Here is a 24,790-nt window from a genome sequence, read left to right as displayed (position 1 = left end):
GGGGGCTTTCAGAAGCCTTGGAACGGGGAACACGTGCTCCATGCGGAACACACAGCAGAAAATACCGCACTTCACACATACAGTACACAGGTCTTACACCGTAGGAGAGTGCAGCTATCTGTAAAAGCAGCCCGTCGCTTACTGGAAGAGTTGGAATCTGTTTACACCACTCAAGAGCGCTCTGAATGAGAGCGGGCTCCCGCTGGCCGGGGCAGCGGGGGCAGCGGCGCCGCAATTAGCATCGACCGGGACTCACGAGCAGGAGGCCCGGACCCCGGCAGCTCCCGTTCTTAATCCAGCTCAGGTGGATTGCTCGCTCACTGTTCGAGCTGTTGTTGGAGCCGACGGGCTGTAGTATTTACCTGGGCTCCTTCATCAGAAGGCTCCCTCGTTGTCATTGGGTGGAGCTCTGCTGCTGAGGAGGTGGCCTCCAACGTGTCCGACATGGGCATGGTCTCTCCCTGTAGGCGTCGGGAACAGGACGTGGGTCATGGAGCCGGTGAAATCACCTGCTGTGGATTCAGGCTGTGAACAGAGCTTTGTGCTCAGCAGTGTGAAGCGGGGCGCTGCTTGTGTGTGTAGCTGTGTTCAGCTCTAATCCGTGCCTCATGGGGAGCTGTCGACCGTGGAGCTGGCTTTGAATATATTTTTATGGGTTTTTAGTTCTTATATACGCGCTTTTTTCTTCTCCTCCTTTAATGAATTCTCTTATCGTTTAATCAGAGTCTCTCCTCTTAATCTCTGCCATGTTTTTGAATTATGCTGTCGTGTTCGGTTTTTAATTGTCTCCCCCCCCCCGTCTCTTCCTCCAGCAACTGGACCTCCACTCGTGTCCGAAGCCGATAGTCTTCATCCTCCACTCCTTCCTCTCGGCTAAGATCTCCCGCCTGGGTCTGGTGGCCTGACCGCCGCAAAGGGACGCTTCACTCCCCATGAACCGGACCTCCCCCTCCCCCGTTTGTCCTCCTCTGTGCCGCCCGCATGCAGCGCACCCTGTCAGACATCTGCAGTCAGGGACCCGAGCTGTGTGAACGCACTGTAGACTCTGGAGCGTGACCTTTTTTGGGAGTTTTTCCGAGTTAAAGAAACACTAGAGAAAGCATTCCTTTGGTTTTGCTTTGAGCTTTACAAGCAGCCGGGACCCTCGCAAGCAACGCGGTGGGACGATCGGACCCATGAAGAGGAGCAGGTTGGGTTTCACTGTCACATCCAGGCTGGGAGACACCGGACGAGTGCAGCAGGGTTGAGATGGATTTACTTACAACTCAATCAAACTGTAATGGCAAACTGCCTTCCACTTACATTTATATAATTTATTGCCCATTACCCCCGAAAGGACCATCTGAATTCCACTTGTCATCCTTCTTCCACAAACACTTGACGCACCGTGGAAAAACTTTACGCGTTTGTCTTTGTTAGCGTCCCCTGAAATGTCTTGTTAGCAGCGTCAGCATTCGTCAGTGAGACGCGTCCGTGCGGCTCACCTCACATTCTGAATCCCACAGTCCGTCTTCTCTGAGCCTGCGTACGCGGCCCGGTCCGAATCGAACGCAAAGTTAGTCATTGGCTGAAATATTATGTCAGAGCTTTCCCGTAAAACTGAGAAAACAGGGTTAGATGCAGGACAGAGCGCCGGAGGCTCGTTATCTGGGACACAGTCGGCTCGGATCTGTCCAAACATAACAAAACCTCTAAAGCTCCTCATTAAAAGGCTCTCTCTGCTTTGTTTTATCGGCAGCCTGCTGGTACGTAGGTGGATTTCATTCCCTTATTTGGACCGAGCCAGTCCAGATGTTTCCACACACACAGCTCACCTGTAAAAACAAGGCCGTGTTTGGGCTCCAGGTAGCCTAGCGTAGCACAGACACGCATGAAGAGAAGCAGGGCTGAAAGGAAGCCGACGTAACGTTCACGAGGGGGCGTTTATAGGTGGGGTTTGCTACCGTACGGCATGAATAGAATTGATCTCCATAAAATCTCAGAAAAAGCAAATATATGTGGAAACTGATTCTGGTCATTGTTTCTCCAAACCCCACTGAGAGTCTGAGCTCCGGCAAAACAAAACACGGTGTTCTTCACTCCCTGATCTTTAATTTCAAGCTGCAATGAAGTGTAAGTATTTAAAGAACTAGAGTCTTGAATAATTGAAGCAATTGTTATTACAGTACGTAGGATCCCTGAGACATCACGTGGTGCCTCAGCCACTTGAAGTGTTATTTCCGTGTCATTCCAGCGAGGTGGCCGTCGCAGGAGGCGTTCGTCCTGCTTTGGTCCTGCTGCTGCGTGCACGCTATTATTTCTGTGACACGGCCGGCAGGCAGCTCTTTTCATGTGCCTTCACAGAAGAAAATAAACATTTGATTTTTGAAAGGAATGAGTCGTTGTGATCTCGGGACGGACTCGGAGCAGCTGCGTGGCTTCTATCGCGACTTTACTCCTGGTTGTGTGAATAGAAATGAAGCTTTGGTTTCCTCTATATCACAACAAGGACTTCTAACGACTATTTACACACAAACTGTGACACTGTGATACAATGTAACATGATCTGTTTAAAAAAAAAAAAAGCAGTGGAGGCGAAGAAGAAGAATCCAGCACATACTGATGATGGGGTTTGGGAAGGGGCTGCCTCTGAAGCCTTTGGCAGCCATTGTCGCTCTGGATGATTAAAACCCAGTGTCCAACTCCAACTGTGTAGATAAATCATGAATTTAAAGCAATGACAGGAGTTGGGTTTCTTCTTTTCTTTTGCTTGTGGTTAATTTGCAATGTTATTTGTAAAGTTCACTACAGCAATTGAATGTCAGCCTGCTCAGACGGATTGTTGGGTCCTAATTTATAGCACATTATTGTGGGCTCATTTTGATTTGGCCGGTGAGTGTTTTTTTACAGTCCAGCTTTTACAGACTGAGCGTAATTAGGGTGTGGGCGACCGCTGGGTTCAGGTAGTGAACTGGGAGCTTTTCCCAGGTCGTTATTGATCCCAGTCAGTCTCTTATGTGGAACTAAACAGTTACACATAGTAACTTTTGCATGATGTGACAGGCAAACAGAGAAAGTCCCTGATTGAGAGCTGAGAATGTGTTTTCAACTGCTTTCTGGTTAAAAAGGCGGAGACGGTACTGACTGAGCTGATCAGCTTTTCACGGGAGAGGAGCCAGATAGCGATCGGCCGTAAACTGAGCGGGTACGGAAGAGTTGATGTATGAATGGTGTCCGTGGGCACATGGGAATCTGAGACACGCAAAAAACATTTGGCTACAGTTGTGCGTTTGTAGGCGAATGGAGGGAACGGTAGCTTTTCTCTTGGCTCAGTCTGTTGGTGCATTCTTCATGTGGCATGTTGTCACAAGCTGTGTGTGTGTGTGTGTGTGTGTGTGTGTGGGCGCGCGTGCGTGCGTGCGTGTGCGTGTGGTACAATAAAAAGATTACTACAATAAAAAGCGAGAGGAGGAAATAATGGTTGGCAAAAGTAGTGGATGGACTGAACAATCGAACTTCCGCTGAAAAACCGCAGCAATTATTCAGTTCTTGCTAAGTGTTTTCAAACGTTAATTGCTGAACAGAAATCCTTTCTTTATGGTTAAAGCGGTGTTTTTGGCTAAATTTTCGATTCTTGCAAAACAAGCCCAGCTTTTAAATTTTTAATTTGCCCACGTCTACTGAGAACCGACCGTCTTCCAGCCTTTTCCCACGTCTGCGATTCCAGGTGATTCTCATTAGCCGCTTGGCTCTGATCAGCCCGTCCGTCTCCACACTGTGGCGTTTAATCATGCTCTACGCTGCACGTGGGTAGAGTTGTTGAAATGATGCCTGCCACCAGCGTGTGCGTGATTAAGTGCCTTCTGAAGGGGTGCATCTGTCACACCGGACTGATCCAGAGTCAGACCTCTAATTCAGCCCGGATCAACGCGTTGCCAGGAGTACGTCCTATCCATGCAGTCTAGCGGCCAATGCCAAAGCCGCCGGACGATGTTGGAGGACGAAGCGGACTTGAAACATGACCGGGACGGGAACGGTCGATTTCATGGCTGCTGCAGGAGAGACCAGATCGCTGCCTTCCACAGCTGGACTCCACCTTAGTGTGACTCTGCTTCATCTCAAGAGGCCTGTACGAAACCAGTTTAGCTGAAGTTCACTTTACTTCGCTAGCACCATAAAATATTTTAACAACTTTTCTATTTATGGCCAAAGCCTCTTTATTTTCGTTAGTTCTTTTTCAGTTAGTTTTCATTTAATTAGTTTTTTAATAAATGCATTCTGATGAATGTCCTGTCCAGTACCAGCAGTCTTTCCAAACTTTCAGTATGCAGATAATGACGAGATGATGCATTCACTGCCGTCGACTGGCTTCATCATTAGAATGACTGCATTTTTATATTTAGAAAGAAGCAACTCCCAGATGAGGGGAGAGATGTTCACTAGTTCACATGGGGATTTAAGGGTCAAGACCCACAGGCTTCTGCAACTAAATGTCTGCTAGACTGGATTGGAAACTACTGATTTGATGTGTTATAATTAAATGTATTACACCTAAAAAGTAACTGGATGTGAATTGGCTGGTAGACAAATGCAGTCAATCTCCCACCAGGACGGAAATCAAGAAGACATGAAAAATGTGGAGTGGAAGGCAACAGGGAAACAATGTGAACTAGAACATCCACCGCTGGAGCTGAACGGTTGATGCTGAGGCGTTGGCTTAAGTAACGGATCCGTCCTTAGCACCAATGCATGAATGTACTACACAGATGAACAGACAGTAGATTTTCCATGTCCTCTTTAAGGATGAACTGAAGAGTTATTAGTTTAATATAAAAATACTTTTTTCTGACACATTGAAATCCTGTCTTAATGCCAAAACGGGGCCAAAGTGTTCAAGAAAACAAATGGAACTGTTCAACGGTGCAACATTAGATGAATCGCAGTTCAGGTGAGGACGCAAGTGCACAAGTGAATTTATTGTTATATTATGTATTTATTATTCATCCGAACTGAGGATTCCTGAAATTCTGAAAGCGGCGATGAGGCATCCAGCGACGGTGGAGCACCGCGCTCACTGCGTTTACCGTGTTTGAAGCCACGTTGCCGCTCCTACGGGGTCCTTCTCTCACGGGACGGCGGTTTCCAGAGTAACCTGTGGGGCTGCGGGTAACGCTTCGCGTCTGATGTGATACCTGAGCTGATAAATTAGACACAACTGCTCTCTGGCGTATTACGAAACTGGAGGGGAAGCGCTTTACAATGCGGGACGAGACAAAGGTTTCGTGTAGGCTCTCCATACAAGAGAATGAAACTGGGTCATCGTCTCACTCTGTCCTTGTTAATTGTCAAAAGGCGAAGGGATGATGAGGAAACTCGTCATGAAAGAGCTGTGGAGCGAGACAAAGGAATGTTTCAGAAGACCACTGCCAAGTCCCCACAGTGACCCTGAACGCACCCCCACCTCTCTCACACACGTACCGGGTCCTGTTCTGTGCTCGGCCCCTATGTGGCAAACAGTCGATAGCAATTTGAGCTGGTGATCACTTTAACTGCACAGGAACCTGGGTCATTGGGGACTATTTGATCACTGGACCAGAGCAGGATTATAAGTGGACTTGTTTGCAGGCAGCAGGGTGATGGACAGGCAGGGGTGAGGATGCAGGAAGCCTTAACTTGATCTAAAAGCACCTGGATGTCGGTCGTGGGTTTCTCATACGTCAGCATTTACAGCATCCAGCTGCCTCTGATAGGAAAGCAGCTCACTTTGGGCCGGACAGGAAGGCTGCAGACAGAGCGTTTCCCCTGCACGACTCGGAGAGACGGAGTCAGAAGCTTTTATTGGAAGTGTTAAGAAATTCTGTTTTCTTATTAAGTCCGAACCAACAGGTAGAAACCCGGGCTGGTCCTGCGTGAGCACACATGCGATGCCCCATTTACACACACGCCAGCCTCCGTCCAACACTGACCACATACTGCCGATTCCTCCTGCACTCATTTCTACAGGAGTGACAGCTGCGGCCTGCGTATCATTGTTTTGATTTAAAAGAGAGGATAAATCGTTCCTGGTAAAAACGAGACCCACTGAACAGATGTGGTTGAACAGCATCAGCCAGATGTGCAGGTACTGGTGCAGGTACTGCAGCTACGTCTGGGAGGCTGCGCTGCAGAACCTTCTGAGTAATCAGAGAATATTATTGATTTCCAGCAGATTATCGCCGCACACATTGCAGCTTGTTGTTTATAGTGATTTGATGATGACTAATGGATAACGGCTACGCAGCGTGGAAGACAAGTCCTTACACTGCCATATTTCTAAATCACATAGTCCTTTAAAACTTGATTAATGCTGCCTGAAATCTAAAGGCTGCCGTCTCACATTTATCATTTCTGCACAATTGGAATGGTTTTATATCTGTAGCCATCCGAACTGAAAATACTTTGTGTAGCCCATTAGTTTTTAATCAGCTTACCGAGTCTGTGTTAAGTTATTTATCTGATTAATGTGGAAGGGAATCTAAAAAATCTGAATTCAAGGACCCACTGTGCTCAGTAAAAAAACTGCAGGCAGCCATCGCTGAGAACAGCAAGGCCCTCTAAAAAATTCAGAACGATAAGATAATAATACTTTCATTTGCTTTTGGGAAAACTTCAATTAAAACTAAATGAAGGGCTTTAGTCTTGTAAGGCATCTCTTTGAAATCCCACTGTTGTTCATGGCAGCGCTCACATCGACTGTACTCACATCAAGTGTTATTAAGCTGAAGTTTCAATCATTATTTGATATTACTCAAAAGGGTCGAAAGGTTGGTGACAGAGAAGAAGTTATTAGCTGAACTAAGCAAATAAGGGACAGATTAACGACTGCAATGTAAACATTTACTGTTTTTTTTCCCCTCTTGATATATTTTCATTCCCTCTAAGATGGAACATGAATCTTAAGTTGCTGGAACAAGACCAGACATCCACAGTAGATGTTGTACATGTTGCAACAGGCAGCAGACACGACAGATGGTCGGCTCAATAATCTCTGCTGTCTTCATTATAACAGGTCACAAAACAAATCTGTTAATCATCTAATTCTGCTGGAGAAACAACTGAAACTTAACCTGTTGAGTTACACGTTACCCATTGTTTAATTCCAGTGTTCTGCTTTTGTCCTAAAAATATTAAATTGAAGCACAGTAGACAAGACAAGCTTCTTAACTTTATAGCGGGCAATAATTGGCATAAATACAGTAAGAGCCTCCTCCTCCGTGTGTACATGTATTAGGGGAATTGTAAACTGTAATATGTTGTCCTGGTTCATTATTGTGCCCTGATTCTCCCACACAAAATGTGGGATTACACTGGGTACATGAGCTGAAATACCCTGAAACAGTGTGACAGACGCAGACTACAGGACAGTCTAATGCTGTTCCTCATCAGGAGGAAACAAACAATCGTTACGTTTCAACCTAATAAAAATGAAGACATGCGAAAATAACGATCCTGTTGAAAAAGAGTTCATTTATAACCCAAATTAACATCAAAAGCAAGTTCCTGTTAGATCCAACTTTGCAAAAATGAGGCTGTTTTATGTTAACTTGGCATCAGGCAGAAGTTTTTCTGGCCAGAAACCTGTAGCCAGCTCCTCTTGGACTAAAGCCAACGTGGTGCCAGTGGGGATGGATGATTCCTAGCAGCGCCGCTGATTAGCCTGTGCAGCGGACGAACTAATACAAACAGGACAAATCTGACTGTCAGTGATAATCAGCGCTGCATAAATGTGCTGCCTCGCTCACGGCTTTGTTTTCACTGTCTGAATAACAGCTCCCGTCCAGACCGGCCTGTTAGCCGTTACTGCTGAAAATGCAACACGCACAAACGGGCTTGGGTCGAGCAACGCCGCCAACAAAATGAAATCAAAGACATTTATTGTGCTAAGCATTGTAAAATATGAAACAAATAAAATATGTACAACTCATAAAATTCTGATAGTATTTACAAACAGAACGAGGTGGGAAAGAATTTAAAATCACATTTGGAAACTGTTAAAAAAAAAAGAAAAAAAAGAGGGTTCCAGCATCTGAGCCTGAAACACATTAATCTGATTAGCACAACAAAAAAATTAATAAATTAAACAAAATGAAGGATTATGTTCATTAAAACAGGCTTAATGTAACAACTGGAAGCTTTAGAAAAGCTTTCACACTTTGGTAATGTTGCTCTTTTGTCCTTCTTCAAGAGCATCATCACTTTTTGGAGGTTTTCTCCAGCACCCAGTCAATGACCTACAAGCACAGATTGGATTTTAAAATGTGTGGCTTCAAAGAATTTCCAGAATCTCCACCAGCATTTGGGAGAAGTTACCTGTTTGACGTTGCTGCCGGCAGCTTTCTTCATCTCGTCATGCAGACCCCTCGACGTCTTCAGATCCTGGGATTAAAAGGAGTGAAAGTGACTATTTCAGACAGTAAGACCCAATAAGTCACAATGATTGTGTTTCGACAGCAGAGCAAAGGAGAGACACACACAAGTATTACAGTATGTGTAAGATGCTGCAGCCTCTGGGCCAGTTATTGACAAGCAGCAGTAGAGAGCGTTCGTTCGTTCGTTCGTGCGTCTAGAGCACAATCCAACATATGGTCAAATTGCGTGGAAGCACAGACATCAGGAAGCGGTTATATAAAGAAGGACAGATCTGGCTGTGTGTGGGTAGCAGAAAGACTAACCTTGAGATAGAATTTGGAGATATCAAACAGTCTTTTGCTGCAGGCCTCAAAGCACTTGTGCTCAGCAGTGATCCCGTGGTGTTTGAGTGTTTTAACTACTACCTCCTGCAACATCTGAGGACGCAAAAGACAGACACGCATGCACACGTTTGTATTAAAAATCCAGTTAAAATCTACATGTCTTTGTTCCCTAAACACCTGACGCTACCTCACTTCAGAGGAACTAATTTTAGTGCGGCTGCCTTTTAAAAGGAATCAATGTCACAATGTCCTGACTTTGGGAGGGGGGGACCCTTATAAAGAAATGCACGTCTTCACATTTATAGAGCGAGCGCGCCGGTACAAACACTGGAAGCAAATAAATCTGCCTTTAATCTCGTCACAGCGACTGTTCTGAGCAAACGCCATAAATGACTGTGAGGAATTATTGGTGCCGCTCAGTCTCGTGAGGCGCAGAAAGGCGCCTTTTAATCTGTGTCCTCGATAAACTAACATCACTCTTCTCAACAGGGCCAACTGTTCTTTCCTGTACAAGCTCTGGGTGATAAGAACTCGGCGAAGTCAAGGTCGAGATGCAGATTATGAGCTGTACGTAGGACAGAGGAAGAGGTGGGAAGGTGTGTGTATGTGCGTTAAACTGCTTCCGCCACATTATAATGAGGCAGCCCACGCATTCACACGTAAAACCGAAAGCAGGAGTCTCTCTAAATTCTCATGCACAGTTATCACCTGTACTACCAGTGTAGAGTGTGAGGAGAGACCACTGCAGATGCATGTTTACAATTAAAGTAGGCTAACTTTTTCTTACTAGTCTGCTTAGAGTTTTAGCCACTATAACATTTTTCTTTCTTCTCATTATCTGCAGAGGTTTCGGCAAAGCTCTGCAACAACATCAATATAAGCTAAAAACACCTCAGACTGGGAGGACCTGCTTCAGGCTGACTGTGACTCTCAGTGACCACCATCAGGGCAACAAACCAGTTACAGACAAGGTTAAAACATGCTGAAACCAGCTGTTTATAGAAGGGACTAAGTGGCCGGGCCCCTCGTGGATGGTCAGACTTTCCTCAAGGCTAGTCTGTGTTGTCCTGGCTCTATGCCTCAGGTCACTGTCACACTGAAAGGTGAACTGTCATCGCAGCCTCAGGTTGTGTCCTCTTCACAGACGCTTTTTGTTTTTTGTAGCGGGGCTCTGATTAGTCTCTCTGTTCCTGCTGCCAGGAAACACCCCCAAAATTGCTCCGCGTCAATGATGGAGGGCACTCTGCTCCTGGGAACAGTGAGAGAGTCAGGTATCGTTTCATATCCTTGTCTATAAGTGGCCAGGTTGGATGACATGGGTCTACAGGGTTAGTATGAAGCATTAAATATACAGGAATGTCCCTTTCTAAAACACATCCAATTAATTAAATACAACACAAGTGGATTTGAATTCTCAAAAACACCTTGAAGCATCCCAGCCACAATTAAAGTTAGTAGACCAACAATTTCATCTTTTTACAATTAAATGTACAACATAAATTGAAGGGGTGTGAATATTCTCTGCAGCCACTGCATAGAAGTGTTAACCAGAAAACAAAAAGTCAGAAATCACAGATGTTCTTCCAAGGAAGCTGAACATTACAAAAAAGCCATTTTGACACCAATTTTTTTTCTGTGAAACTTCAAGCCAAATTACACCTCAAATAAGACTGCACAGAACCCTGAGGTGTGCTCTGAAGTGCTTTTACTTCTTACTCTGTGTGAATGGCAGCGAAGTTAAAAACTAAATGAGAGAGAAGAGAAGTAAACGTGCTGTGATGAGAATGTGTTTCTATGGTTACGATTATTCTGGGTTATTGTTATTCCTCAAAAAAAAAACAAAGCAAGACACCTAAATATGGTAATGGTTAAGAACAAAAATGCTCACCCTGTTGTGTTTCTGGGAGCGTGACTCTTTGGCAGCTTTGTCGTGTTTTTGTTCAGGATGCGTCTGTTGAGCTTTAGGTTGGTCGTCCGAAGGAAGTGTCACCAAACCTAAAGTCAGGAAAGTGAAGTACAATCAGAGTTTGAATGAATTAATATTAAATATCTTATCTTATAAATAAATAAAAATAAAAAATAAAAATTATAAATAAATATCTTATCTGAGATCACTTTTTAGCCAAGGCTAAAACAACAACGTGTGTTTCTAATCTTTGTACGTTTGTTCTACCTGAGGATGTCCGTTTCACAGATGAAGGAGGAGGAGGGGCGATGGAAGAGGAAGAGGACTGGGATCTGCTTGGTTGCTGTCTCCTGACGGCAGCGCGTGTCCCGCTGCTGCCGCTGCTCTGGGAGCAGAGGGAGTCGCTGCTTTCTGACTTCACCAGTCTAGATCATTCGGTTAAGCAAAGACAAACAAGCTTTTGGAAGAGGGTGTTTGCTTATAGATTCAAAGGAATTTAAGACACCTGGGACTAACAAACCTTTTGCAAGGATAACCTCCAACAATATCGGTTTCCCAGGACCTGCGCTTGAGTCGTGCTACATCAGCATTCTGCAGAGTCTCTCCATCAGGCACACTTCCTGGTTCTGATGCCACAGCGGGGGAGGGGGCGGGGCTAAGGGCAAAGGGGAGGGCGCACGGCTCCTTGGTACAGGTGGTCTGGGTCTCGTGGCGGATCAGGCGAGACTGGAGCCGCACAAAGGCCTGGTCTCGCTCCAAGGACTGCTGACGGTCCAGGCAGAACCTAGATAAACCAATGGAATTAATTAAAATACTTTCTACTGCACCCGAATATGCATTTTATACTTAATAGAAACTCACTCGATGCCGTGGTAACGGGAGAGTGAGGCCTTGCTGAAGGGCATCTGGCTCACTCTCCTAGGAGAAAGGTCTTGCGACAACTGAGGCACATTATTTCTAAAAAGGGAGAAAGTGTGAAACACAGAGTTGGAAGAACTAAGTTTGTTGTCATTTATTATCCCCGTTAAATTATAGAAACCTACTTAAATCTATCAACTATAGATGTTAATGCCAATCAGGTCCGTCTGTCAATCAGGATGTGTCAGCAGTCATATCTGCTTGTACTGATGAAGGAGAAACGATGACGGGGCCTACCCTCTATTGACAGCCAGAGGTTGTAGCTCCCCAGCAGGCAAACCATCAGAAGTGAAATACTTCAGAAGTTCTTTGGCATCCAGTAAAGTAGAGGAGCCCTTCGGATTGTCTTTAGGACCCAGCAGGCTGTCGCTGGAGCCTGGTCCTAGGAGCCCAAATCTAAGTCACAGACAATGTTGCGATTGTCAGAAATGGAGAGAATTTGCAGTCAAAATAGGAACTGTTCATGAATCCTATTACCTCGTCTTCTGTCGCCTCCTCTGCAGGTTCTCAATATTGTGAAGGACGCTTCTCTCCGGCATGTCAGACCACTTGTTTGAAATAGTCTGAAAACCTACAATGACAGACTGACAATGCTCACTCTGGCAGACTTAGATAAGCCCATTTCACTGTGTTTATAATGGAAATTCTCTCAGTGACCAGTGTTTTGTCTGTGTGCAATGCCAAGTTTCAAATTACAACCAGTGTCTCTCGCTCAAAATGTTAATCAGTCAACGTCCACTAAAACTACAAACAATTTGTGATGCGCATTATAAAGCCCCAAATGAAATGACCCTTCACACTACAACGATCCTTTGTTGTGCTGTTGGATGTGGCTGAAGACAGCGAGTTACTGCTTGGCCGTAAATGTTTGACCCACGACCTAAAGCTGACCTAAATAGGTGATTCCCTAAAGAAAAGAGGGGTGTCATGGAATCAAAACCCCATGGCCCCAGTTTTCTTTTGCTTAGCTAAAAATGATTTTATTTGCAGAATGATGAAATGCAGGAAATCTATATGCAGCAGGTTTATGAGATGCAGCCTTTCATGCACAACAATGGCCTGAGGACGTCAATGCCATGTGAAGAAATCGGAGCCCTCTGCCAATGGTTTGACAGCCTGCGCAAAGCTGTTCACACCTTCAGGCAAAGATGCACAGATTAGAGAAAATAAAACAGATTTGCCTGTGGAATGTAGATCCGTACATGTTTACACCTATCACTACTTGTGTCTGTGAAGCTTGTTGGCTTCGCTCTTACCGTGGTCCCTGGTGTGGGATGATACACAACACTGATATTAAAGAGACACACGAGGAATGGGGACTGTTTTATAGATAAACAGCAGTTCTACAGTAATAAATGCCTGATGGATTCTAATGCCCTTCTACTCCAACACCATTACGATGTCTGAATCCAAAGGCATAGATAATTACACAATAAACATCGCAGAGGCAGAAACAGAACATTTATTTGCAAATGAAGTGTCATTGGCATATGTGACATTAAAACTGTAGGTGTATTAACCTTGCAGCAATGCCGTTTTAAAACTACTTCAACTATCAACATGCACATATCGCTCTAGCCAGAGGCCGGGACCTGTTCTATTGCTAACAATTTATTCGTGCATACGGTTGGGGCAGAGTCTGTGTTTTGCAAATGCCAAATATGTGTTTCTATTCCCAAGCCCCAGGTTCATGTTTTATTGTGAACTATGATGTACTACTTACGGTCTATGCCCGCGTTCCTGGATGCTTTGGGCTCGTCCGTCAGACAGGAGGCACTAGGGGGTAGAGAGGAGTCTATAGTCTTCAGATACTGCTCTCTAGCAAGACTCAGAATGACCTTCAGGTCGTTGATGGGGACGGCCGTTGAAGCTGAGGCTTCTAGTTTCTGTTCTGGTTACAAAAATAAGCCCGTTATACACCGACGACAGCGCTAGTTTATAGCTCTCTGTGGAATGTACAGTAACTGATTTAAAGCTGCACACATTACTGTACCATGCCTGCAGCGACACATCAGTCTTACAGTTTTGATTGACATATCTTAGTGAGCTCACTGTGCTGAGTCGAGTGCTTGTCTTCATAATTATGATTATTTAGCACCCGAGCAATTAATAAAAGCACAATGGTTGCTCTAAAACAACAAAAATAGTGACATCATCTGTCTGATTAAGAAGTGGGCAATCATTTGTCTACACAGTCACACTCAGCCCAACCCTGTTTGTTTCCGCTGAGGACTGCAATATATTCTGTGATTTGTTTTTTTTGTTGTTAAAGTAGCACTTACTGAGATATTCTTTGAGTACCAGTGTCTGAACCTGAGTCACCTTCCTCTCTCTCTCTAGCAGGCGGTCTCCTTGGAGACAGGGCAGAGGGCGGAGGATGTCGCCTACAGCTCGTCCTGATCAAAGAGAGAAAATAGTGATTAAAAATACCAAAGCGTGTTTAGATGACTTTTGATGCTATGCGCCGTTTGAAGTGACACTTGACCTTTCTCTATAGGTCAGGGGTAGTAGAAAGTTTAAAGGGCATTCTACTAATATTACACACCAAGTTCTACTTGAGTCGAAGGTTTGAGAAAATATCTAGTAAAAAGTTAGGCCATGGAATCTAAAAGATGAAGGGATTACCAGGAAGGGGGTCTTATGAAAGACACCACTGAGTAGCAGTACAAAAGCTGAAGAATCCAGTAATTGTGAAGCTTGACCTACATTAGAAACTGAATGTCTGCACATCATGGTTTCAATGCTCTTGTGATGTGACCATTCTTTTCAAAAACCTGCCCCTCATTAGTGCTCAACTCCAGAATGTGGCCTCTCCTGGATTACCCTCTGCAGCAATATGATGGCTGACTGCTTACTGTCATAGTACTGACATGAAAACCTTATATTTCAATCAGGGAGAGAGAAAATAGGACCTGCAGTATTTATTCATCATTGTTAGTTTTACAGAGGTTTAAAGATAGAAAAAAAGCAGCATTACTTAACAATATCATGAAGATAAACATACTGCTTCAATATCCAAACACATACTTGATGAATGCTTTCCAAGGCAAAACACACATGACACTTTGTGCTAGAATACAAAGTGGACCGAGTATTTCATGTTTTCATTCAGGTGCAGCAGCCCTCAGGTGTGAATTTTATGAATTTCTTTTTATTAAAATCTCGGTTAGAACACCTTTTACTGTCTTGCTTTTCTAAAATGTCTCTTGAAGGCCGTATGAAATGTTAATATTGGTAGGTATTCTCAGGAGGCAGCACCACAGTAGGTCTGTTAAGCATCGCATGTGGCTGAAGAACAGTGAAGGACTTTTATCAAGAAAGAAGCTTCTGGCTGAAGGAACAAGCCAAACGGAATAAAGCCTCACCCATCTCACACACCTAAAACACACATGGCCCACAGCATTCTTTATATTCTACTCAACCACTCCTCAATCTAAACTTCCCTCGTCTCCTTTCCATGTTCCTTTCCCTCCCTGCCAATCCATAAGTCTATTCAATACCCTTTTGCAGGCTCTCTGCTTCAATTGATTCATCTTATTTGGTGAGAAAGATGAAAAAATCATTAACAGAACAGTCATTTTCTACTTCTATGACAAAGGAGGGAGGAAAGGAAGAGACACAGTGAATGCTGAAGAGAAAATAGGCCAAGAGAAGAAAACGTCTGCAGTTATAAAGGCATGCAGTGTTGAGAAGTATCAGCATTGAAAACACAGGCTAGCCTAATGAAAAATGATCACCTCTTACATTCTGTCAATGAAGCTAAAAGAGTTTCAATCAAGCTGATGGAAGAGAACAAAATGCTTGAAGACGGCACAAAATAAATCACCGGTAGATGTTCCCGAACCTCCAAATGTAGATAAAAGACTAGAGTGAAATGTAGTTAGAGGGAAAGAGGGTTTCAGATACTGTACGAGAACCAGCAGGTACAGGCGGCGCATGGGGCGAAAAAAATAGGCAGCCAACACAGGCAGCAGCCTGAGCAGTGATAGAAGAATTTTCACTGCAACAGCAGCACGCGCGCAAACAGGGTGACAAAATATACTGTGCCTGATGACAAGGAGCTCTCTCTCAGCAAACTGCTAATGGTTGCCATGGCAGCCGCTCCGTTTAACTGGCTGTCTGAATGCAGCATCCTGACCCGGCAGGCTCCACGCCCGACGCTGTCCGCGCCTTGGACCAAAAGGAAGTAGTGGGCACTTTCACCTTTCACCTCGACCTCGGGCACTAGAGAGCAGACAAGGGGGAGACGTTACAACCAGAGTCAGTACAAGAAGTAGAAATACTGTTTATCCAAGATGATTCAATCCCGCTTGACTTGTCTTTGTTGCCAAGGTTTCAGTGCCTGGAAATGAGGTAAAAGGGCCTGACCAAAAAAAAAAAAAAAAACGTCTTACTGGGTAAGGACTTGGGTCTCCTGGCTACAGACTCTCTCCAGCGCTGAGAGCTGAGCTGGCTGGCTGCAGGCTGGGCGATCGCAGTGATTATGCAGGACAGGCTGAACAGTGCTCCTACCTGCAGATGATAACACAGTAAATAAGCATAAACACACAGCCCCCAGGTTCTGTGAGTGACATACAAGCTGTTCTGTGGCCTTTACACGCTTCTTACTCTGGCTTACTATCCAGTAAGAAATCAGATGTTAAATACAACTTATCTCACACATACACTGTTAGAGCACAGCTTTAGGGGCTGATACCTTTCCACGTAGAGACTTCAGTTGGTCCAGCAGCAGCTTAGCTTTCACTGACTTCCCAGATAGGATTCTGTTTGTTAGTCGTAAAGGAACAGTAAAATGTAGGAGCAACCACAACAACAAGAGTAAAAACACTAATATACACAAGTATTTAAACAGCTGTCCAATATATAAAGGCAATTCAAAATGTGGATACAGTTCAAATTCTGTGCTGGACATCAGAAAACTGGGCAGGTCTGACAGATTAACAATCTGAACCAAGTCTAAAACCGGCGCATAGTAATGAAAGACCTGCAAAAAGATACAGAGAGAGAATGAGAGGATGAAAAAGGGTGAGAGTAAGATAAATCAACAGGGTGATTTCATAGACATGTAACAGACTTTAAAATTCATAAAAAGCCACAATGAGTCTGGAGGACTCAGCTGAAGTGGCCTTCAGCCAGATAAAGAGCCTTAACTGGTTCAGCAGTGCCATTAGAAAAGGCTTTCAAAAGCCCCATCAACAATATTTATTCCGATACTTGGGTAAATCTGGTCCTGCCCATATGTAATGAAATTAGGAAATAAAAGTTAGACACTATTTTTTTACATCATCATGGAAAAAAAACAAAAACCAAAAACATAAATGTCAGAATGACCTTGTTCTGAATACACAGTGTTTATTGGCATGTTTGCCATCAAGAATACTTTTAAAATTGTAATTAGGACTCTGAACCTGAATTTTAAGAGAGACCCAACCATCGACCCACAGTGCAGTTGTCCTACTCCACTAATGAGATCATTATGTAATGAGGAATCAATAATATATAAATCACATGTCATGTAAAAATAGATCATTTGAAGTACAGAAAAGTAATGTCAAAGGACACTTCAGGGCATCTCTATTGACTGGAGCACAAATGAAGTGCCAAGACTCCCTTACATGATGATTTTAATTATCTTGGGTTGAAACCTCAGTTTTGTGGGACATTAGGGAATCTTACAAATGCAGTGATAAAAGGAGACAAAAGAGATTGTTAAGAGGTCCAGCATTTAATTTTCATCAACCCTTTAAAATTGTTGGTAATATTTTCAATTGGCCTGTAGTTGAAAATGATTTTAAATTTTAGAATAACTAGTAGTTATTATTTTGGATAATTTCTCTTTATGCATTGCTATCATTTTGTCCCATCTTAACAATAGGATTATAAAATACGTGGGACCAATAATCTCTGTTCTTTAGCTTGCTTTTGTTGTGTCACATTGTGCAGCAGGCTTTCATATAATAGGCCGCTGAGAGAAGGCGCAGCAATTTCCAAAAACACGCTTTCACATGGTCATATTGAGCTATTGGGTGTAAATTAGTGGGGGAAATGGAAAACACATAATAAAGGCTGCAAAAACAAGTAGCTGGTAATGTAATATTTGGGTGTAGACGTTGGTGACAAACAGACAGAGGTTCCCAGCAGCCACCAGCTGATACTGAGCAGGAGATTAGTGGGGTGTACTGTAAAGCAGGACCACGCTGAAGCAATGCCTCATACTAGGTGGTCACACAGCATCGCGGCATCTCTGGCCACTGCACTGTGTTACTAATTATCATAAAAGCAAGGAGGCCTAATAGTTTTAGTCTGAGTATATTTGTATGAGTCACTGTACAGTCAGTTATCTCAGTGGTGTAGAGACGTGATGGTTTTTTTGGTCCTCTGAGTTTTGTTTCAGTGCCAAGACAATCATCATCTGTTTCTCAGTATGGGGATCTGATGAGATCACATACAAAGACACAAGCACACGCTCTCTCATTCTCTACACACACACCTTAACAGTTGGACAATCGGTTGTGGTAGCTGAATAATAAGCAGACAAGTTAACACACAAATTTTATGTATAAGTGCTAAAAATCATTTTCTCTGAGGCCTGATTTCAGCAAACAGCCTTTAATACTTATTTTAATAATATAATAATTTGATTAACGCCAACAGACACTGGCTAAGTTTCTGACCCAGCTTTAGGCCATTCCGTCTAAGCAAAGCTCCAGCTTCATTTTATTATCCAAAATTAATCTACATAAAACAAAAAAAACAAAAAAAAAAAAAAAAATCGGCTGTCAGATTCACTCTTAACTACAAAAGAGCTGCTTGTTAAACTGCTGGACAGGACAAAAAAATGTAACATAAGATCATATGACGTGATGAGTCTGTACATGTATTGCAGTTGTTGATTGTTCATGTCACTGTAGTTCTCAGTGGCAGCCAGTTATTCACATCACCTCAAGACAAATAATCACCTATTCTTTTGAAAAATGCAGCATTGAAAATCTGATAAAAAAAAACCGGTAATTGAACAGTGAAAGATGAATTAAGGCAAAAAAAAGGTACTGTGGTGTCAGACAAGGATGAGATTTGCCTTATAACTGCAGAAAAATAAATTGGACAGTTTAGATCCATGAAGGTAATATATGACTGGTCCACTAACCTCTGGACTGTGGTTTTTTGAAATAAAAAAAGTATTCTTTGGTGCTGTTTTCTGTCTACTAGATGAGGTCATCACTCATTTGGCAAATCAAATATATTTCATACTTATACTGTGGATCCCTCTCAACCAGAAAGTGGCCCGTCAGAACTCATCTCCTTCTATATGTAGCTCTGAGACATGGAAGAGACGAGTGTGTGCAGCTTATGCAGCTCTTTAGCAGACATGTGGGTTGAATGGGGGTCATATCTAGTACACAACACAACCCACCAGTCAAATCTTTCCTGAGGTATGTGGGAACATGAACACAGACATGATTTCTTGTGTTACCTTAAACACATTTTACATTTCTCTGAACAAGATTTGCTCTTTGACAATGTTTGGATCAAGTGCAGGCCCTGTAGCACTCTGGCAGAAGACACAGCTTGCTGCAACTGTTGCCACACAGCAGAACAAATCTTTGTATTGAAATCTATGGTACTGGATTTTCTTACAATGTGTAGACCGGGTTTTTTTTTATTATTCACGAATGCAAAAGTTCACCATGTTAATCTATATTAATATTTACTGTTGATTGAAAATGATAATGTCTTTTAAAATGAAATTTACTAAACTAAGGTGTGAGGACTGGACCAATTAGGGTTAGTGAAGAAGTCTGGACTCACCTCAGCCTGTAGTTTATGGTCTGTAGAGGTGAGTGGACCTTGCAAGACACTGATGCCTGATAGGTGAGGCACTGGAGAGCACAGAACAAAGCCATCGAAACGGAGTTCGGACGCATACTGAAGCAAAGAAACACACACAAAAGGAGAGTAAAGGTCACAGGGGGACAAATAATCACATTTTGTTTTTTAGCAGTTGTAAAAGGGTGCCTTGTACCACATATTGCACACATCTCATTAAATTTAATGCTGTTAAACACACACCAGATCAAAACAAGAAGCAGGTTACACCTGGCACATGATGCACAGCTGGTGGTACACGTGCATGCACACACTTATTAGTTGTATACTATGTATTCCACAGCTTTACGTGGTGGTGGTTGTTCCTGCACAGGTTTTTATTCATCTGAGAATTCTCCTTTGTTCCACCCTCTCCAGCTGTGAAGCTTTTACTGACTGACTGCTGGAGCCCACTCACTTCTGAAGGCAGCAACTTAGAAAAGGTCACTTTAGTGGAGGAGATGCGGCGTGCCTGCCTAAGCGCGCTCAAGAGCTTGGCACATAGAGCAAAAAAAAGTTTTGTCAAGGATGCGATTACACAGCCAATCATGTTTATGGAGTCAGTCTAATAGACTTTCAAGGCCAAAACAGACATGAATTTTAAGAAGGGTGGAAAATATGGTGATGAAGATACTTTCATATTTAAATTCATTTGAATCCTTGGCAGCATAGTTCATTTTATATATGGAGGCCAAAAATGTTAAAAATATTTTTATTATTGCTGCAATGAAAATCAATATTAACAAAGCAGGACACATACACAGTCTTCAAATCTGCCAACTCCAGCTTCAGGACTGTGCTAGACAAATATTTGAATTTGTGAGCCACATTAACTTGATTTCCAAAACAAAATATCAAATGTTAGCAAAATTTGGAAACATTGCAACATTTCCGGCCGGAAGCATCAACTTCATGTGTCTATTATGAGTCACTTCAATGTTAACTGTACAAAACACGTATTAAACATAACGGTGTGACTCAGCCTCGTATTTTCAGACACAGGCTGATCAGTGCGCTTGATGATAACCTTAAAATGGCAACTGAAAATCTCAGCCACATTAAAAGGAAAGCACCAAACACTGTGAGAGATAAAAGGAAACTCCACAGCAAAACAGATTGCTGATTCTCCCCAGAGGACCGTGGAAGCAAAGCAAAAAATTGGCCAATTTTGTCCAGAGACAGAAAACTACTGCACCTGCCAGTGTTTTCCCGTAATGAGAAAGAAGTACGAGTGGGTGTGAAGTTATCTCCAGAGCAGGGATGAAAAAAAATGCTGTCAGTTTACCTCAGTCTATTCAGTTGGACACCAAAATACAACCACCATCAGGAAAACTGAGAAAAAAAAAGTACAGTACACGGCCAAAAATATGAGCACATATGGTGCTACACTCGTACATGCCTGTTAAAATCTCTTGTTTTGAAAAAACTGAATAGTAATCTGCTGCTGCAACAGCCTCCACAGTGTGTAGCAAGCTTTAAGCAAGATCCTGGTGGTTCAGTTATACTGTAAGAACTGAAATGGGGGGAAGGATTGGGCTCTGGTACAAAGCTCACTTTGAGCATGTGGTCAGTGTCATCTTGAAACCAAATTGTTGCACAAACCTACTGCCCAAAGCATTAGGCTCCAAAAAGAAATCAGAAGAAATGTGAATAACACAAGTCCTATTTCATCTAAACCTTGGACTAAAGTAGAGAACACACTAATAACAGCGTGTGGGCCAATGATCAATTGCTGTCAACCCCTCAGACAGGGAGGTCAGGTCAGAGACGGGCTGGGCCTGGTCAGCACCACCAGGGCACTGGCAGCAAGGCAAGCTTTCACAAGAAGCCAGCAATACCTTCACCCCCTGCGGAGTGAAAAATTCATTTGACCTAAGAGGAAATATGTTAAATATAACCTCTGGCCTTGTGTGCATCACATGAGATATTTTATATAAAAAGGTACAGGACCAGATACAGATGCATGGATTGGGAGCCTGAACCGTGATTAGCCCCAGTAGTGAGGGTTCGAAGGGAAACGCGGTTCCCTGACTTTTCTGTGCGCTGCAGCCAGGCAGAGGACCCCGTTCGCATTAAGAAGCCCTGGACAGGAAAGCCAGTAAGTTCAAAAGGACACAGCTTTAACTCATGCCTTCTCCAGTGCATGGCCAGAATATACACAGGACTGAAGAAGTTCTTTCTCCTTACACAACCTTCTCCTTCTTTGCTGCTTTTAAGTGATCTTTTACACCCACTAAACAGTCTGTGTTGGCTTTCACACAAACCGTTTCTTATCCTTTTTATAACTGAAGCCTTCATTAGTGACCTCATGAACGCAAAACATTTAAACCTACGTACTCTTGTTCTCCATCTCAATAATCACTGGGGCTTCTTTGGCCCAGAAATATGCTCAAAATAATTAATAATATTAATACCTAGTACAACTAGGTGTAGTTGTACTCTTGGTTTGTGTAGCACTGAATTTTTTTGCCATTTCCTCCACTTTCTTGTCCATCGTTCTACTCTGTCAGCCAGGGTGAATTATACAAGAACCATGTCTAGATGGTTTCTTTTACACACCCACTTACTGTACCTTCCTCTCTCTGACAACCAGGCTGCCTCTCCACAGCTCCTTGCTGTCAATACAGATCTCTAGGTCAGCAGGCTTCACCAGACTGGCACTGAGGAGGGAGGCTGCTTTGTGCCACCTGGATTAAAAGTAAAACAAAAAAAATGGATCAGCTGATGTTGTGGTGTAAGTTTCATCTCCTGAGGATATGAGAAACCTGGTACAGTATATGTGCATCGTGCTGAATAGTCGCTGAAAACAGTGAGTTTTCGCGTGTGTCCTGATGTTTGCTCATCTACCGCCCCCTACTGGTTAAGTGACACAAATTCACATTCTACTGTTCCTTTTTCACCAGTGACAGGATTGTGATTTTTGCTGTATGTAATCATTTGAAAGGGTATTTCTGAGTTGTGCAGTGTACAAAATGGGCATGGAGCAGTTTCTTACCCAGTGGTGTGCTGTGTGACTACAGTGACTTTTGCAGCATGCCAGCAGCACATGTGCTTAAGAGCTCCCAGCAAAGGCAAAAGGTCTTTAGCAGGGGGAGACTGCTCAGCTGAGCCCAACACAAGCACATCCAACAAGGCTTTACCTGGGGGAGATATTAAAAAACAAAAAGAAGTCATTTGAAGTTTTAATAGAACATATACCATAACACACTGAAAGCCAGAAGCACCTCCGGTTCCTCAGGGCAACTAACATTAGACGGTGACTGTTCCCGAACTCTTGTGGAGGTGGTGTGTGCTAAAATGTGTTCTTATCACTTCATGAGGCAGACTTGCTGAGAAGTCAGAGCAGACGTGTCTTCCAAGTGGCAAGTGTATATACAGGATGTGAAAAATAGTAGGCAACTTTTTCTAGCTTAAAATTGGACTGCATCCTTGTCGCACAGCTGAACAGTTTGGCTTTGGTAGAGAGTTGTTAAATCCTCAATATCTGTGGCTTTGGCTACTGTATGATAAAACTCCCACTTGAGTCAATGCTTAATGTCAGTAAACTAATGGGTCTTTCTGTCTTGATCCATTAATGAAGTGCTATCCTTGGGCAACAGCCATGTTTACCACAGGAAGGAGGAGGAATCATTTTTACTTTAATAACATATTGTAGAACAGCAATTTGACTAAATAGATGTCATGTTTGTTTACACAAATCCTAATGGTTTCTTAAGAAAATGAAAATTATCAGATGACACAAATAGGTCAAATGATGCAAAGGAAGGCTTATGAACTAGTTTACTGTACCTGGAGGTGGGAGCTTGTCTGACAGTAAATGAAGTCCTTCAGCAGCCTCTTCTAACAAGCTGTTCAGAAACAGGTTACACAACAGCCAAGACTTTATTTAAATCATTTCAAGTATTTATACACCAATTTGCAGTTTTATATATATATTATGAAGTAATCTCAACTTTAATATGCTAATTAAAAAAATAATAACTTGTTACTATTAGAAAGGATTCTAACTATTAACTTCTAAGTCAATGTGAAGATCAAAGACAGCTTTAAGTGGATTTAGACTTTAGCTATTTGGCAGGGGCTTTAAAGATTCCAACTGAGAAGAAAACAAGTTTAGTTATTTACATGATATGTAGAAAATATCATCTGTCACTCACTCTGTCAGCGTTGGCTGGTCAGACTTTTGGTCTGGTGCCTCTTCATTAACCAGAGAGCTGAGACATGACTCTAAAGCAGTGGGTCTCTCCTCCTCACTGTCAGTTTTCAGATGGCCTGTCGCCAGCTCTTCCCAGTCTGAGCTGCAGTACTGAAACACAAGATATAACAGAACAGGGCTGATTAGGAATGCAGCACGGAAATGTGTTTATTTCCATAAAGAGGAGTTCAAGGAAAAGGCTCCCAGCGTTATCTTACCTGTGTTCGGCCATGGGAAGCCTGAACACCAAAGTACCACCTCTGAACTGAAGGACTGCCAGTCAAAGAGCAAGCTTAAATATAGAAAAGAGAAAAGTTAATAACCTTTTTAAAGAAGTATAAAAATCTGCAGTGTCCAAGCTGCTGTACCTGGAAAAGCAGAAATGTCTCTTGCTGATTCCTGAGCTGAAATGTCCACAAGTCTGTCATAGAGCTGCTTCACTGGTTCCAGGCCTGTGGAAAGGAAAATCTGCTGTCAGCCTTTAGCAGAGAATACAAAAAAATGAGTACTTAACAGGTTAGGAGTAGTGTCACCGTCACACATTTGCCAACGTCAACACCACAACCTTACGTTTTGCCTCTGTTTCCTTCTGAGGTTTAGGGAGTTGGGTGATCCGATAAAAACAAAGATAGTGAAGATAAAGGGAATATATGTAAACTCTTAGAATGAACTTAAAACTGGTAAGATTTGACAGTTTCCTGCGTCTAGTTGAATATAGCTCAGTTGTAGCTACAACTTGTAGCACTCTGGTCTGAAGCTACTAGCTAGCGGTTAGCGCTTTACTTGTATGAGCATTTGCCTATGAAAGGGAAATTTAAACTTACATTTGAAATCCTCAGCCGGCTCATCGTCAGTTTGACAAAGGGAAACAGCCAACACGTACCGATCCATGTCGTGTTATCATCGGTGAAGTCACAGTAAATGTTTATTGGGAGTGATATGTGAGCTACTGCGAACAACAAGCTTTCGCGCAGTGTCAAATTTCCCACCGTTGTCTTCTTCTAAAACACGCCGTTGACTGGAGCAAACCAGAGCGCCGCACCGCCCCCAGCGGACAAAGGCCGAACTACAACATCGACCTGTTGCTCAAGAGTGTTGAGACTTAGGTTAATCATCCCATGCGGTTGCTGTGTTTATTTATGCTGTAGTACTGTATGTACGCACTACATTGTGGCTTTTACTGCAGTTTATTCA

At 43.1% G+C, this 24,790-nt stretch overlaps 2 protein-coding genes across 2 annotated transcripts in view; one reads left to right on the top strand and one right to left on the bottom strand.

The window, feature by feature from the left end:
- The window catches only part of sntb1 (syntrophin, basic 1), a 25,840-nt gene extending 17,833 nt beyond the window's left edge, over positions 1-8,007 (top strand). The window contains exon 8 of the mRNA XM_029128409.3: positions 813-8,007. Coding sequence (XP_028984242.1) covers positions 813-905 — 93 coding nt within the window. The 3' untranslated portion in view covers positions 906-8,007. The remainder of the gene's footprint in view (positions 1-812) is intronic.
- On the bottom strand, positions 7,171-24,605 carry mtbp (MDM2 binding protein). The gene is made up of 23 exons (XM_029128407.3): positions 24,421-24,605; positions 23,965-24,048; positions 23,815-23,888; positions 23,559-23,707; positions 23,191-23,249; positions 22,397-22,541; positions 21,974-22,088; positions 19,345-19,461; positions 16,425-16,519; positions 16,232-16,298; positions 15,930-16,047; positions 15,583-15,759; positions 13,818-13,931; positions 13,259-13,426; positions 12,013-12,106; positions 11,773-11,931; positions 11,479-11,574; positions 11,138-11,401; positions 10,885-11,042; positions 10,600-10,706; positions 8,691-8,804; positions 8,329-8,394; positions 7,171-8,249 (listed from the first exon to the last, which is right to left on the bottom strand). The coding sequence occupies exons 1-23, from the start codon at positions 24,485-24,487 to the stop codon at positions 8,211-8,213; spliced, it is 2,646 nt and encodes an 881-aa protein (XP_028984240.1). The 5' UTR covers positions 24,488-24,605; the 3' UTR covers positions 7,171-8,210.
- Between the last annotated feature and the right edge of the window lie 185 nt (positions 24,606-24,790).

Source organism: Betta splendens, chromosome 16 (assembly GCF_900634795.4).
Source record: "Betta splendens chromosome 16, fBetSpl5.4, whole genome shotgun sequence".
Classification (NCBI taxonomy): domain Eukaryota; kingdom Metazoa; phylum Chordata; class Actinopteri; order Anabantiformes; family Osphronemidae; genus Betta; species Betta splendens.
This window is presented reverse-complemented; position numbering and strand designations above follow the sequence as displayed.

Coding starts and splice junctions, on each gene's coding strand:
- mtbp (XM_029128407.3), bottom strand. CDS start 24,487: ATGGATCGGTACGTGTTGGCTGTTTCCCTTTGTCAAACTGACGATGAG. Junction 12,107..13,258: donor CAGGAACGCGGGCATAGACC/GTAAGTAGTACA, acceptor CTGTCATTGTAG/GTTTTCAGACTATTTCAAAC. Junction 11,402..11,478: donor TCCCGTTACCACGGCATCGA/GTGAGTTTCTAT, acceptor TGGTTTATCTAG/GTTCTGCCTGGACCGTCAGC.